This window comes from Crocodylus siamensis, chromosome 4, assembly GCF_052110815.1.
Source record: "Crocodylus siamensis isolate JL-2025a chromosome 4, ASM5211081v1, whole genome shotgun sequence".
NCBI classification, from domain to species: domain Eukaryota; kingdom Metazoa; phylum Chordata; order Crocodylia; family Crocodylidae; genus Crocodylus; species Crocodylus siamensis.
In genome coordinates, this window is record NC_143398.1 from 243,261,475 (window position 1) to 243,277,229 (window position 15,755).

The following is a 15,755-nucleotide window of genomic DNA, read 5'->3' on the forward strand; positions in this document are numbered from 1 at the left end:
CCCTGCAAACATGTGAAAGACACTCCCAAAAGTTATCTGTCTGAACCATATTCTAGAAAGGACCCGGTTAAAGGGGGGGAGGAATGGATACCGTGACCATACTCTTCCCCACTCCAATGGCAATGTTTGCTGGTCAGATACAGAAGAAGTAGCGAGCAGTATCCCCTGCTAGGCTGACTGCCAGGCTGAATAAGCCTTCACCTTCCTGAACACGGCGAGCTCCAAACGAGCCTTAGTGCTATTTCCTTAATCTGCTCAAAGCGTTCCAAATTAAATTTTCATTTTGGCCTAATTGAACAGCCGTTGCATTAATTAAATACACAGCAGTTAAATATTAAGGATTTTTTTTTTTATTCAGGTGTAACAAATATTTAATAAGAGATGTCTAGTCCCCACCGTTGTTGACTCTCCCTAGTACCAAGGTGGAAATTTACCGTTTTCACATGGATTCCAATATGGAAACATTACAATTGATGTATTTGGTTATTGCATGATAGCTTCTGTGCTTTCAGACTGGGACTCTGCCGTCTGAAGTGTTTTGATGACATGGTGGAAGCCGTTGTTCCTGCATCAATCTAAATAACCGAGAAAAGCAAGGGGTAGGGGAGAAAAGTTGATAAAATAGTATTCACCTAAACCTCATCAATGCTGTTTTTTGTTTTTAAAGAACAGTCATTTTGACTAAACTAGTTTTACAAAGGGCTTTTAATCTGGGGGAGAAATCCAGAAACCCAAACACCAATTTTCTTTAGGTTTTGATATCTGGGGGAAGCAGGGGCTGGGGGGAAGTAGGAAGGGCAGCATCTGCTTTTTATGTTCTCTGTTTTTCAACAAAACACTGAATTGTTGTATGAGGAAATGAAACCATTGTCCATCCATCTCATAATATTCACATTTTTGTGAATGAGGTAGTGAGACCCAAAGTAAAAATAACATTTTATTTTATTTTTAATGACGTGAAGAGCACAAGTCCAATCTGGGAAATAAATTCGAGTCAGTGGAAGTCTACACCACTACCCTAATGGCATGTTTTCACTTGTTACTTTTATCATAGTACTGCTAATAAGCAGACACTTCATATCCTCAGTCTGGAAGATTAAACGTGTCATGAAGCCATAGCACATCCAGGTAAAAGAATAGCATGTCTCGTGTAATAACAACCTACTTTTGAGTGTTACTGTGGATTTAACTACTTAACAAGGGCATTGAATGACAAGAGACTGACCACTGGAGAACTCTTCTGTTAAACATAAAGAGCAGAAGTTTTCCCTAGTATTGACCTGGCAATAGTAATAACTATAACTAAATGCATCTTTTCAGCGTAACCAGATTGGGGTCCATAGCCAATGAATGATTAGGACTGAATTACAATAGTTTGACTGCATTTGGGTTTCTTATTTGTTTAAAGCCCCTTTCAATGCAGGATACAGATGGCAAAACTGCTAACATGATGCAGCCACAAAGGCAGCAAATGGAAGCTCAGGATGTATCCATTGAGATATTTCTACTAGAGAGGGACGTATTAATGTCCTTATAGAAAGCTTGGGTGTGATCTTCTCTGAAATATTGCATAAAATTCTGGTTTCCCATATCTGAGAAAATTAAGTGGAAGAGGAGAAGAGGAAGAGGAATTAAGTGGAGAAGAATGATGAGGATGAGCAAGATGATGGAGAGTCTGTCATAGAAGAAGAGACTACAAGTGTGTGGCTTCAGAAAACTGAAGGAAAGATAAATGTAAGGGAGAAAGAATTATTTCAGCTAAAGTACAATGTTGCCACAAGGGCAAAGAGTATGCACTGGCCATGAATTAACTCAGTCTGGGAAGTAAAGGAGCAAGTTTTGCGTTGGGGAGCATGTGGGGCATGGATAGGCATCTGAGACAAAAATGAGGAGTAAAAAATTAAGGTCAGTTTTCAACAGAGCAAGTAATTAAGAACAGGGTGCCTGATGATGCCACCTGAAGCTTAAGTTGTTTTAGTCTATTAATCAGCTTCTAGAAGAAGCTGAACTGTGCGGTAGCAAAAATGTACTTGGCACACTCATACTTAAGTTAGTCAAGAGGTCCTTTGAAGGGCTTGCAGTGAAGGTTGTATAATTTCTAGTGGCTGTTAAAAAAGGTAATGTTTCAAATAAAAGCTGTTTAGATATATCCATATAGTGTATGTGAATACACCATGTCTCTGCAGGTTTACACGTACATACATATACACAAGGTATAGTCTCCTTTACTCCAGGTCTTAAATTGACTGGCAGGTTAGAAAGAAACTTCCCCTTGAGAGGTCATTCAATAATTGTCTGTTATTACATTCCCTTGGACAGTCTCCTGAAGCAGATCATAAAGGCCACTGTCAGAAACCGGCTAATAAATGAGATGGACCAGTGGATGGGTGCAGTAGTCCTTGTGTTCCTGTGGGCTTCTCTATGCAACAGTGACAGCGAGTCCCAGCATTGAGGGAACTGAGCATGCCTTACCCCTGTTACACTTCACATCGCTCTAAACCCACAATGACATCAGTGAGGTCGGTCAGTGATAGAAATCATAGAAAAATGAGGCTTGGAAGGGACCTCAGGAGGTCACATCTAGTCCAATCGCCTTCTCAAAGCAGGACCGTCCCCGACTACATCAACCCAGCCAGGGCTTTATTCTAGAAGGGTCTTAAAAACCTCCAAGGGCAGAGATGCCACCACCTCTCTGCGTAACCTGTTACAGTGCTACCCTCCTCATGAGAGTTTTTCCTAATAACCCAACTCAACTTCCCTTGCTGCGACTTGAGCCCATTGCTCCTTGTCCTGTCATCTGCCCCCATTGAGAACAGTCAAGCCCCATCCTCTTTGCCACCCCCCTGCAGGTGGTCGAAGACTGCTGTTAACTCCCCCTTTGGTCTTTTCTTCCACAGACTAAAGAAGCCCAGTTTCCTCAACCTCTCCTCATAAGTCATATGCTTCATCCTCACAACCATTTTTGCTGCTCTCCATTGGACTCTATCCAATTTGTTCACATCCATTCTGTAGTGGGGGGCCCAAAACTGGACACAGGACTCCAGATGTGGCCTCCCCGGTGCTGCATAGAGGGGAAGAATCACTTCCCTTGATCTACTGGGAATCACTTCCCTTGATCCTACCAATGCAGCCCAGGATGCCATTAGCCTCCTTGGCAACGAGGGCACACTGCTGTCTCATATCCAGCGTATTGTCCACTGTCACCCGCAGGTCCTTTTCTGCAGAGCTGCTGCTTTTCCAGTTGGTCCCCATCCTGTACTGGTACATGGGATTGTTCCATCCTAAGTGCAAGACTTTGCACTTTTTCCTTATTGAACCTCATGAAATATCTTTTGGTTCAATCCTCCAATATGTCTTAGTCACTCTGAATCCTAGCCCTACCACCCCCTATATTTACTACTGCCCCCAGCTCGGTGTCATCTGCAAACTTGCTGAGGGCAGTGGCGTACCGAGGGTCCCTGGCAGCCAGGGGCCAATGCCTGCATTTGTACACCCCAGGATGATCTGAGCACAGTGCAGGGCCCGAGGCAAATCATCCTCTGTGGGGCCCCGTGGCATGTCCACAGGGGAATTACCAGCATGGCACACTGGCAGCAGGGGAGGGGTGCCGGCCGAAATTTCCAGCTGGAATGACTGAAGAACACCAAAATCCACCGGGCAGGTGGGCGGACCACACACAAAATGTGGGAGGTGCTCCAGCCTCTCCAGCCGGTGCCCCCCATTGGCTGGCCCTCGGGGTCTCCCCCCGGGCCCCCCCCCGGACCGCCTCTTGGGATCCCACTGGCTGAGGGTGCACTCCAGTCATACCTCACTGTCCCCACTCTCAAGCCCGTACTCTCTGGTGTGCCTGGGAGTGGTAGCCAGAGTCGAGACCAGAACAGCCCTGTTGTATATTCCTGAGTTTGCATCATGGGCTTTTCATTGAGCAGGACATGCTTGGTAGCCTCAATGCCAGACTTACTCTTCCTCTTTCTGTCTTGGAGTCTCTTGATCTTTCTCAAGTACAGCATTTATCCCATCATGATAATATCCAGTACAAGGTCTGTAGATATACAACCCACAGCTAAGTACTTGTATGGCTACTTTATGACAAAGTGTGTTTTAAATGACCTTTTCGCACCTGTTAGGGAGTCCATTTTAACTTCAATATCTGAAAGATGGGTTACAATACAGAGATATTCCAGTTTTATTTCTTCAGTGATATGGTTTTCTTGTATGCAGTGCCGAAACCATCAAATCAATAACACTTAAAAGCTGGTATGACAAGATCAATGCTTAATTTTATCATGGCCGTGTATTTATCAATTATTCAAAGTTTTCCTTATTTTTTGTACCATTTCAGAGCAAAGAGAGATGATTCTCCTAGTTGTCCCAGACCAGCCCTCTTTTTGCACGTTGGATTTTGCAATGCAAATATTGACTCACTTACTGAGAAAAGAAAAATGAAATTTGGTTTTGTTTTTTGCCAGTTGGTTTGTTTTTAAAATGTGTGTGAATCCCACAAACCGAAGTACAGTATTTATCCCACGCGCATGATCAGGGATTGTGAAAGGAGCTTACGAGAAGTTGCTCTTCAGGCATTTAAAGTATCAATGTGAAATCTGTGATTCTTTATGAAAACAATTCTGACCTTTTTTTAGCATTCTTCTGACATCACGTTCACGCAACAGATCTATTGACCTGTGCCCCAAGATAGCATATCTACAGCTGCCCAATGGAAATAAGGCTTTGATCAAGAAGAGCATTTAATGCATGCCTGTTTCAGTATCTGAACATTTGCTTCATTTTTACTAAGCATACTTAATTCATTGCAAGGACCGGAGTTTAGAAGTCAGTGGCAAGACTTTTAGGGTGCCTATAAACGCGCTCATTCACATTCTTATTAGAAAGAGTTGGAGCAAATTCAATGAATTTGAGTCTGCTCCCACTCCAACGTTGCCTCACCGTCACATGTATTAAGCCCCCACATGTTTCAAAATGGCCATGGAGATGCTTTATCTAAACCTAGTTGAATGAGCTTTAGACCGAGCATCCTACAGCTGTTTTGAAAGGCACAGGGGCTTAACACATGTGGCAGTGAGGTGTTTTAATTAGAGTGGCTGTCTGGGAAATTAAAACACCACCCCCACCCCAGAACATACTTGGCAGCCTTACTGACTTAAATAGCAAAAGAATTAGACCTTAAGAGTTAATATTTTCCTTGAGGAATTTCCAGTAGGCATATTTTTCTCAAGACACTTATCAGCTTGGTATCTAAGAGTGATTCAGTTCTCCTTGATATTGATAGTAAAGACTGTGATCCTGAAGTATTTGGCCATTATTTAGCATCTTTCATAGTAAAAGTGATTTGCAGTGTTTTGAGACTCGATTTCCACTCTAGACTTTGGATACTGTACCAGTTCTGATAATGTATTAACTTGTCCTGTGGATTGTCACTAAATACCCAGGAACGTTATTAGAAGGAAAAAAAAAATACTGCTTGTATGAGGTTTTATGTCAAAATGATTCAGTCATCAACAGCTGTGTTGCAAGCTTTAAGTAATAATAGTTTATAACAAGCCCGTTATAAACTTTTAGGCATTTGGGGGCATTTTTTCAGGGCGTGCTGAATGCAGGGCATCTGCTACTATGTATATGAGATTTCTTCCGCGAATGATTATTTCTGCAAAGTACAGCTTTCTCTTTATATTTTTTTTCCATAATGATCAAGACTTGGGGATAAAACTATTGTGTCTTTTTTTTTTTAAGTTATTCCAGATGTTTCACTCTAGAAATCTGCTGGGGGGAGAGGGGGCAGGTTAAGTATCAGGAGTGCAGTGACTGTGTACAGATGGGAGGAACCATCGGTATGCACATAGGCAGAGCAATTGAAAGGGTAATGGTTTGTCATCTCTGTGTCTCTGAAAAGCATTTCTAAGGGCCAGATTCTAAGTGAGTGACAGGCAGGCTTACAAGTAACAGCTCTTCTCTCAACAGGCAAGAGCAGATCATAATACTTGTTCCCAGGAACAGTGATGGCTTGGAACAAGTCTTCTACTTCATGGAACAAACTGCCTCTAGCATTAGCATGGGAAGCGTTGCCAATGCACTGGGGAAAAGCTGTCTCAGTTGCCCTAATGATAGCACATTCCTGGTGCCACCCAGTAAAAGTTGGGAGAGATTCAGCTTTGTGTGCATCTCATTGCCTCTCCAGGGAGTTTAGGGCCCCAGGTACTCTCCTGTCAAGTATCACTACTGAACAGGATCCCTTCGGGGCAGGATGAGGGATTGCTCCCACTCCAAATTGTTTCCAGGGAAATGCACAAACTCTGGCTGGGAGTGTCACCAAGTGAAGCAGGGAGGAGGAGGAGGAGGCTGATGAGAATGGAGAAAACTGCTAAGACCCACACACAGATAATGGCAGTGTGGGGAATGTGGAGGCAGAAAAATAACATGCTAGTTTAATAGTGATTTAGGGGGAAAAATGAGTGTCAAAGCTGAATGATTTGAGGCTGGGATCCTTTTCTATTCTTTGGATAGATAGATAGGTAGATAGATAGATAGATAGATAGATAGATAAGCATCACTCTAAATAACCAAGAAAAGCAAGGGGCTGGGGAAAAGAGTTGATAAAATAGCGCTCACTTAAATCTCACCTATATAGCTATATAGAGATATATAGAGATAGATAGATATATAGAGAGAGAGATCCCCAAAGAATATAAAAGGACCCCAGCCTCAAGTCATTCATCTTTAAAATCTATTTTTGCTTAAACTCTGGACTAGTTGAGGCTGAGTCGTATCTCTGTTTGTGTGTGTATATATATATATACATATATCCCCAAAGAAAGTAAAAGGACCCCAGACTCAAGTCCTTTATAATATTTCGCAGTTTAACCAGAGCCATAGCTAAAAACAATACTGTAGCAAATGGCAAAAGCCTGTTCTTCAGTGTATTCATGCTACTCCTGTAGCTGCAGGTACAGTTGTAAGGGGAAACTTTGGCATTCGTTAAGGGCCACCATGAAACAAATGCATCATATGAGCTCCCAGAGCAATTTTTCTCTTGCTCACGTAACATTTACTGTATGTTTGGCTTGTTGGCAATTTAATCAGTCTGAATAATCTTGTTTTGTGACAAACCTTCTAAATCACAGAGGAGTGATTCAGTTTCCATGGGTGAAATGTGTTCCACGGAGATATTTCAAGCTCAGGAATAAAAATGAGAATTAGACAATACAGAACTCATTGGAAAGCAGTTTTCCAGCTGCTCTAATTTCCCAGATTTAATTTGTGTGCCGTCAAAGGCAACTTGGAGCCTTCCAGCAAGATGATGGAGCTATAGGTGAAGCTAGATAGAGGGACCGAAATGTGCTGAATGCATCAAAGTCCTGTGCTGTAAAAACATCTCCGAGGACTGAATACAGACAGCATAATATCCTAGTAAATTGGACCATTAAATAAAACTGCTAAGTCATAAAGCTGTAGCATTACCCTGAAATTAAAGCATTGTCACCTTTGCATTATGGAACAGTTTAACAAGCATTTAGGAAATCTGCTTTTGAAGACTGAATTTAGCTTTTCCAGGTTATACAGCAGGAGTCGTAGCTACAATCTAGGAGAGCTTTTATGCCTTTCAGCTTGAACCTGATACAGATTGTGACTGAGAGGAAAAACACAATACTATACTAAAGCTGGAAAACGTTAGCAGGGAGGAGGAGGAAGAGCAAACTTTGCCAGAAAAGTGGGTGTCTTATTCCCTCGGTTAACCCCAAGCTGGAGGAGAGCATCTTAGTGAAATCAGTAGAGGAAAGAAAAGTGCAATAAGAACACAAAAGAGATAACGATCATCTATGTTTGAAGTAAAGGAACAAGAGATGCGTTTACCTACCACAAGCTTCTCCACTCATGTGGATGATAGAGGTGAAAAGGTGATCGTCTTCTTAATCTGCACCTATAATTACAGAACAGCTGAATGTTTCTCCTAACACAGTGAGAACATGAGCAGTGTCATACTGGGTCAGAGCAGTGAAACATCCAGCTCGGTATTTTGTTTTCGGAAGTGACAGTAATAGATGCTTTAGAGGGAGAGCATCTGAGCAGGGTATATCTAGAGTGACCCGTTCCCTGGCACACCCTTCCTGGGGTTCACCATCATTGGCGTAGGGATGTCAGAGGACACATTCCTACTGTTAATGGACCTGTCTTCCATGAATTTGTCTAACTTTTTTGAGCCTGGCTATACTATCTGCCTCTACAACCTCCTGCTGCAGTGAGTTCCACAAGTTAACTACACACTACAGGGGACGTATTTTTGCTTGTTTGGTTTAAACCTGTCTCCTGATCATTTCAGTGTGCTTCTATTTCTGCTATTCGGGGACTGGGTAAATAACAGTTCCTGTTCACTTTGTCCACGCCCTTCATAACTGTATAGAGCTCTACCATATATACTCTCAGCCTACTCCTTTCCAAACTGAAAAGTCCTAGCCTTCTTATTCTCTCTGGTATGGCAGATGCTCCATGCCCAGGCTCATCTTTGTTGCCTTTTTCTTTTTCTAATTCTACCACATCCTGTTTGAGATGCATAGACCAGAACTGCACATCATCGATTATAGCAAAAGGAAGTGAAGTAGCTCCAGTCATGGCAATTATAGCCATATTTTAAAAAGACATGGATCTTTGCAGAAATGTGCCAATGCTAAGTTAAGGAGCTGCATCCAGAACTGCTCCACCTGTATATCCAGAGGAGTGTAGAGAGTGGTACACATTTTCAGATGTGGAAATCAAACCTAACCCCACCCCCATGCCCAGTCTTCCCCTTGGCTTCCTGTCCTCTGAAAAGGAGGTTTTCAAATTGCCATCATGGCAAAGTACAGACATTCAAAAAGCCTGAGCCTGAATTGACTCCGTATTTGCAGGTTAGTCTAACCTGCAGAGATTGAACTGGTGTGCAAATGGATAGATATTCACTTTTGATTCAGAAAATACAAGCACATACCTGTAGTGGCTCAGGCTGGAAGCAGTGAGCTGAGGGGCCCGGGGGCATGGCCAGGCCCCAGCAGGCCGCTGTAGTTAAGGAGGAGTTTAAACCCCCACCCTGGCCTACATGGTCCCCAGCTGGGATGTGCCTGGAGGGGGAGCCAGGCTTTTCCCCCACTCACTGCTCAGGGGGTGGGAGTTGCCAGACTCCTGCCCCGGCTAGCACTCTGAGACAAAGGGGCAGGTAGGGAGGAGCAGCTTGTGTGGAGTACATACATCTGTTGATGATACCGGATGAGTATTTCAATCTCCCTCTCCCTGTTACTTCATACTGTCTGCAGCTGTGGCTAGGAAGTGAGTGGCACCAAAGCCTCTCCGAAGTGCCTTTGCTGCCTTGTTCTTTGGGGTGTAGCCCCCCATTTCCCGAAGAGTTGATGACGGCAGTGTGACAGTGTGAATTTGTTTGTCCCAGGCAGATCTTCTGCCACCTTATTATCCTGCTGGCTAGTGCTTCATATTTGCCTGAATCTCAAACTGACAGGTCTCTTACATTGCAAACCAGGTCATTTCTCACACCTCTCTCTGTCCCCTGTTGAACACTGACAGATGGAGGGACTGGGAAGCTGCACTCTCACCAGGCTCAGTAATGGATGCGCAGAAGCAATCACCAGCTTGAACAGCTGTGTAGTGAGACTTCATTTGATATTAGGGTTTCAGGGTGGGGGATGAATTTAGGATGCCTGCACAGTGACGGTTTTGAAGCAAGCCAGCAAGGAGCACAAAGCTTATCAGCCCACACTGAGATGCTGGGGGACTTTCATTTTATTTAACCAGGAAGGGGACTGGGACAGAAGGTCTATAAACCACTTTGACCTCAATCAGTTAAGTCTGGTACTACATTCAAGCAAGTTTATATTAAGCTAGTTTCAGCCATTTTGAAACTGGTGTATGTGCACTGAGCTTCTGTTCTGGTACAGGTTTAAGCCAGTTTCTGATCGCCTAAACTGGTTTATGTGTAACTTCTGTCCCTAGCCCATTAGATTGCTGAATAAGCATTTGGCCCCACTCTGATAGTCATTTGTTCAAGCAGGCAGCACTCTTTGCCAAGGTGTGTTTGGAAAGCCGAAGTTGTAGTTATGAAAGAGACCAAGTTTTTAAAAATGATAATAGTAAAGCTTGAATCGTTCAGGAGCAGCCAGGGCAAATGAGCGAGTGGGAGAACAACACACTGTTCCAGAGGACTAGATATCAAAAGAGGTTAGTCTCATCTACCTATTTCCCAAATGTCTTTGAGAAACCATTGGGTATATCCTTGTGTCAACCTCAAGCCAGATCTATCCCTGACTTCAGACTCCTGAATCTTTGAAAGACCCGTCCCTTTATTGTCTGTCATTAAATAAGGGTGAAGTTGCACTTTACACTTAGACCACACTAAATCCGTGGAATATTAAGTGGCGCTCAAATTAGAAAATGCTGGATGCAGTCGCACACTAAGGGTTAACAATGCCTGCACAGCTCTGATGTGGCACTAGAAGGTTTTGGCAAGCAGGGACATGGCTAGGAGCTAGGACACCCGGGTCCCCTCCCTTCTCTGGCAAGTGGAGGGGTGGTGGGCTCAGAGTGTTGCACCCTGGGATGCTGGAGGGGAGAGCAGATTGTGTATTTTATATCCACGGAGCAGACTGAAGTTTCCCTAATGCAAACTAGGTAACCTGGGCCAGAGTTAACTGGGGTCACTTGGAGCTGTTCAGAAGGCACCTAGCAGGAGTTAACAAGCTTTCATGTGTGGATGCTTGCTTTTTAAATGCCCTTAGCACGGTCTAAATGTAATGTGTAATTTCACTTTCAGACTTCAGGTAAGTCCTCGTGGAGGACTGTGACATTATGGGTAAGAGGATGCATGGGACAATGTCCTTTGTCCAGTGCCCTGCTTTGTCTCAGATTCCCTATGTGATCCTGCCTCTTTGGGTCTCACTTCTTCATCTATGAGAGAGAATAGTATCCCTAACAAACCCTCTGGAGCAGAGAGAGAGGCATTTCAAGATGCTCAGAGACGGGAGCAAGAGCCGTTCCCTCTCTGCAAAGCTGTTTCCACCGGGTCTTTTTGCACACATCTGCGGCACGTCGGAAATACCCTTCCAGGCTTTCACATAAAATCCACACCTTTTAAAGCCTCTCTTAGCACTTCTTATTGCAAAAGGAAGAGGAAAAAGGAAGAACATAGGAGTATAAAGCCTCATCTGCAGCCTGCTACAGATGCTTTGCAAATACCTCATCAACATACAGCATGGAAACAAGCCCGGGAATTGTTACTGTTGGGTGGTGGTAGGATGCTGCGTTTTGTGCCCGTCCATAAACATGGTAGCGTGCTTGTTCTCCGTCAGTGCCCAGGGTGTCGGCATGCATTTATGAGCTGTTTTGTGACAAAGGACAGGGTAAATATCTGTGAGTCCAGCACCGCAGTGATCTTGGAAATGCCACAGCAAGGCACAGCCCCTGTTGCTCCAGTATTGGGTGGAGTTGAAGGAACATTAGCAGACGTCCTAAAAGTGAGCGTAATCTTCTCTCTCTCTTCCCCCAAACCCCTTCCTCCTTTCTCTCTCCATTTCTCTCCCTTTCATCTTCTCTAAGGCACAGTGATGTCAGGCTTGTTGGGTTTGTTTTTCCCCTGCTCAGAGCATCTGATGGAAAACTAGTGGTTAACTTGCCATATCATACAGATCATAGAGGGACAAGGGAAGGCCTTGGACAGCAAAGGTCAGATCTTGGGGGAATAGCTCAGGACAGCTACAGTAATAACAATCCCAATGAGAATTAATGAACACCCGCAAAGGAAGATAAGGGAGAGACCTGCCAGGTCATCTGTTCAATACACCTGTCAGTGCAGGTTTGTTCCCTGCGGTATGTTCACTCGTGCTTTGTCCCATCTCATTTCAAATGTCTCCGTTGATGGCAATCACAACACTTTGTTGCAGAGCCCTGATGCATCTCGTTCTTTGGAAGCTTTTCCCTGGACTTTTCTTAATTTTTTAAACATGTTACTACTAATTCAACAGTTACCCACAGAGCACAGGGTACAGTGTCACGAAGGTCTGAAAGCCAAGTGATGTTAGCCCGGGGAAATGACAGCTCTCTACATATCGCATTATTATTACCATTACAATACGCATTGTTTTTATTGTCTTTTTATTACACTTGGCTAATGGCTTTCAATCTGTTGTGCTTATTCTTGCCCAGGCTTCACCACCCAATGGTTCCCTCCTGTCATAATAGCTCTTTAACATAAATAGCAACATTGCAGAAATATTCATGGGCATTTCAAAGATCATCAATGCCAGTACAGCACCATAGGCAGTTAAGGGAAATGTACAACTCCCATTGCCTTCAAGTGGAGCAGAGGTAGGTGAGTGCCCAGGTGCTTCTGAAAATCCCCTTTTTGTTTTGGAGACTATGGAGGAAAATCTGAGAGAGTCTGGCTGATATGGATGACTACCTAGAGATGCACCGTGAGCGTGTTATGACATTTCTCGAGTCTTAAGCTATTATGTTGTATTGCTGCACTGAATTTGGTCGCATGCTTTATCTCCAACATTAGGGGCATTTCTGGAAAACGCTTAAATTTGTAGCAGCTCTTGCAGCTATAATGTATGTTTCGTTTGTTGCACATTACACTGAAATTTTGATCATTAAAGTTCAAATTCAGCCTCAAGGTTTGGAAAGTAATATCCATGTTTCTCCAAGAATCCCTGAATTGAATTAGAGATTTACAAGCAAAACTCTCCCTATCTATCATCAAAGAAATGACCAGAGCCTTATGAATCATTGTTTGAACTGTTGAATGCTAACTCTTCTTAGACTTTCAGCATTTGAAGGTCTTTCCGTATCGTTGGGAGAGTAATTTCTCCTAAACTTGCAATCGGGTTTTGGAATTGACATTCTGCACAACTTCTCCATCACCAGGTATTCATGATTATCTGTCTGTCATCTGAGTGTCTTTGGACAGATAATATTCAAGAGAAGAAAGCTTCCATCCAGTTATGAATATATTTTGCAGAAATCTCTCTAATCTGCCTTGAATGTATTACAATTGTTTTTAGTAGCCACAGAGTTGTTAGGCTTGAAGTGTAAATTAGGAGAAGTAACTGCAAAAGTACCATAAATTACAATCAATTTGTGAAGCACCAAATTCAGCCTTAGCTTCGCGTTTCTCTGCATCTGTATCTATATCTCTATAGCTATAGCTATATAGCTATAACTATGTCACAATGGGATACAGCTAAAGCTATAGCTATAGCTGTATCAGTAGTGATCTACACACACACACACACACACTGAAATATTCTTGATCTTCCTCACAGTTCTCACCTCTCTCAATTGCCACACTCACATTTCTGCAAATAAGACTGAAAATGTACAAATCTTTAGAAAGATTAGAACTCGCTAATTTTTTACAGCTTACCCAACAGACTTGCACTGCAATGCAAGGGTGACACTCTCTCTATTCAGCAAAGACGGAAACGACTGCATAAATGGAGAGCACGAGGCTGATCTTGCAAAGGGCTCGTTGCAGTCCTGAGTGTACCGTCCCATTCACTTTAATGAGGCATCATGCACAATGCCTAGCAGAAACATTTGCACAGCTGGTTCCAGAGGTTGCACATATATAAGGTCAGATTTGTTTTTTAAGTACGTGCTTGCTCTGTAGGGAGTTTCAATAATGAAAAACGGGATGATTTTCAGGGGTCCTGATGGAGAAAAACTCTTCAATATGTGATTGAGTAGAGGTATGTGTGTTGGTACTGCTTTGAGCAGGGACTGTTGCAAGGCACCGCTTGAGATCAGTGCAGAAGAATATGAACACTGGGAAATAAAATGAATATTCTGATTTCTTGGAAACAACCACTTGTGTAACAGGGCACTACAAATTTCATCTTCATTTTAACCTTCCTGGTGAGCTTGCGGTTTGCGTCAGGTGGTTTGGATAAGTAGCTCAGCAGCGGTTCATTTATTATTATAAAATGACTAGTGTGCTCTCAAATCATGATATGTTTGCAAAAGGAAGATATTATCACCCCTAGGCCTTACAACGTGCATCCTCCAGTGAGGCCAAAGACTGCTGAAATGCATCTGAATTACTCCAGGTCCCTGACAAGAGACATCCCTCCAGATCTCCTGCGGTCCCAGAGAAGCCGATGGTTTTTATCTCTGACTCTGCAGGCGGGTCGGTCTGTAACTTGGCAGGGGAGCGTCTAACGCTACTCCAAGCCGCCTTTTATCACATTTCCAGATCTTGGGTTTTGCTAATTCTATAGGCAGTGTAAAAAATGCAGTTACTTCTTGGTCCTTTATTTCCTCTTGTTTCTGCTGCGATACCCATTTTGATCACTCCCTTCCTTTAACAGAAGATAAGATCTGGACTGCAGTACAACACAACAACACCGAGCTCAACCGAGTCCATGGAGCCGATCCTGAGAAGCCGTATACCATGTATTTAAGCTACAATGGCAGCGTGGAGCAGCTTGAAGCCATGATTAACAGCGCCGAACACTGTGAGCAGGAGGCGGCTTACTACTGCAAAAAGTCACGTCTGCTGAACACCCCGAGTAAGTGCCATGAACTGAAATTTTTCCTTGTTAACTGTTATTGATTGCACAGTAGACGCAGCCCGCACTGCGACTGAAGCGAAAAACAAATCCAGTTGTGCAGTGCAAAGCGTCTTTTGCTAGCATTTTACAGAGAGTAAGCGCAGATGTGAGGCAGTGCACTTGTATTCTCCTGTGCACATGTGCATGCACACGTGCAAAGAAAGCCTTGACATCCCGTTTCTGGAACTCAGGATACCTCTTTTAAATCGCACCAGCTTTAAGTGGTGTTAAACACATCCCCCTTGGATGTGTTTGTGGCCCGTAATTCAGAATAGAAAGTCACTGAACTGTGTTCCCAAGGACTGGGGTGCTTCTAGAGAAGAAGGCTGTAGCCTTTTTGGGTAGCAAAGCCAGCCCTGAAGCACAAGGGACAGGAGTGGCTCTTGGAGGCAAACTCAGTTCCTCTCCCGGTAGAAGGATTTGATTTCCTAGCCTGATTTATATAGTGGCAGCCAGTTGTAGGGCTTGACTTGCCCTTGTAATTGCAAGTCCCTGGAGAACATCCTGCCCACAGGCATCTTGTTGTATTCAAGCAGTCACACTCACTTAGCCAAGGCAGATGAACAGGAATAAGTGTGACTGTTGGAGTCTGTGAAAATTAACTTTTAGTTATTTGCTGTACTTGCGATACCCGGTACTTTGATTTGACTCTTTGGATGGCAACAAGAGCAACTCTGTTGATTTGCCAGGTTGCAAAAGCTAATCCAACTGACATGCTGGCAGTGTCTTAAAGGAGTTTCGTGTTAAATATGTGCAGAATCATGGGAAGAGATGGCATGGATTTGAAAGACATGATCTGCTCCCACAGGGTTGCCTGCAATGCAGAATACCCATGGGTTCAGATCACTTGGCTATGAGACATTTTTAAAAGCTATGAGTTGTTAGTTTTGGTTTCCGGGGGAAATGTATAACCAAAAAAAGATCTGCTTTTGGTTATGAAAAGAAAAGCCAAGGTAAATATTCGGCCCACCAAGTAAGGCACGAAGGAGAGAAAAAGCACATAAAGGATATCAGGAAAGAGAAAAATGTGTGATCTATTTTAGGTTGGATTGTAAGAGGGAAATACAGCTTAAAATAGACACATAGTGATTTCACAGTGCTGTGGGTGGGCACCACTCCTGATCTGTTATCAACACATCAGTTAGAGATTTT

General features: G+C 43.4%; 1 protein-coding gene across 1 annotated transcript in view; it reads left to right on the plus strand.

Moving 5' to 3' along the window:
• Positions 1-15,755, plus strand: part of CNTNAP5 (contactin associated protein family member 5) — a 465,902-nt gene that overhangs the window by 327,324 nt on the left and 122,823 nt on the right. Inside the window, exon 13 of the mRNA XM_090046063.1 lies at positions 14,361-14,561. Coding sequence (XP_089902189.1) covers positions 14,361-14,561 — 201 coding nt within the window. The remainder of the gene's footprint in view (positions 1-14,360; positions 14,562-15,755) is intronic.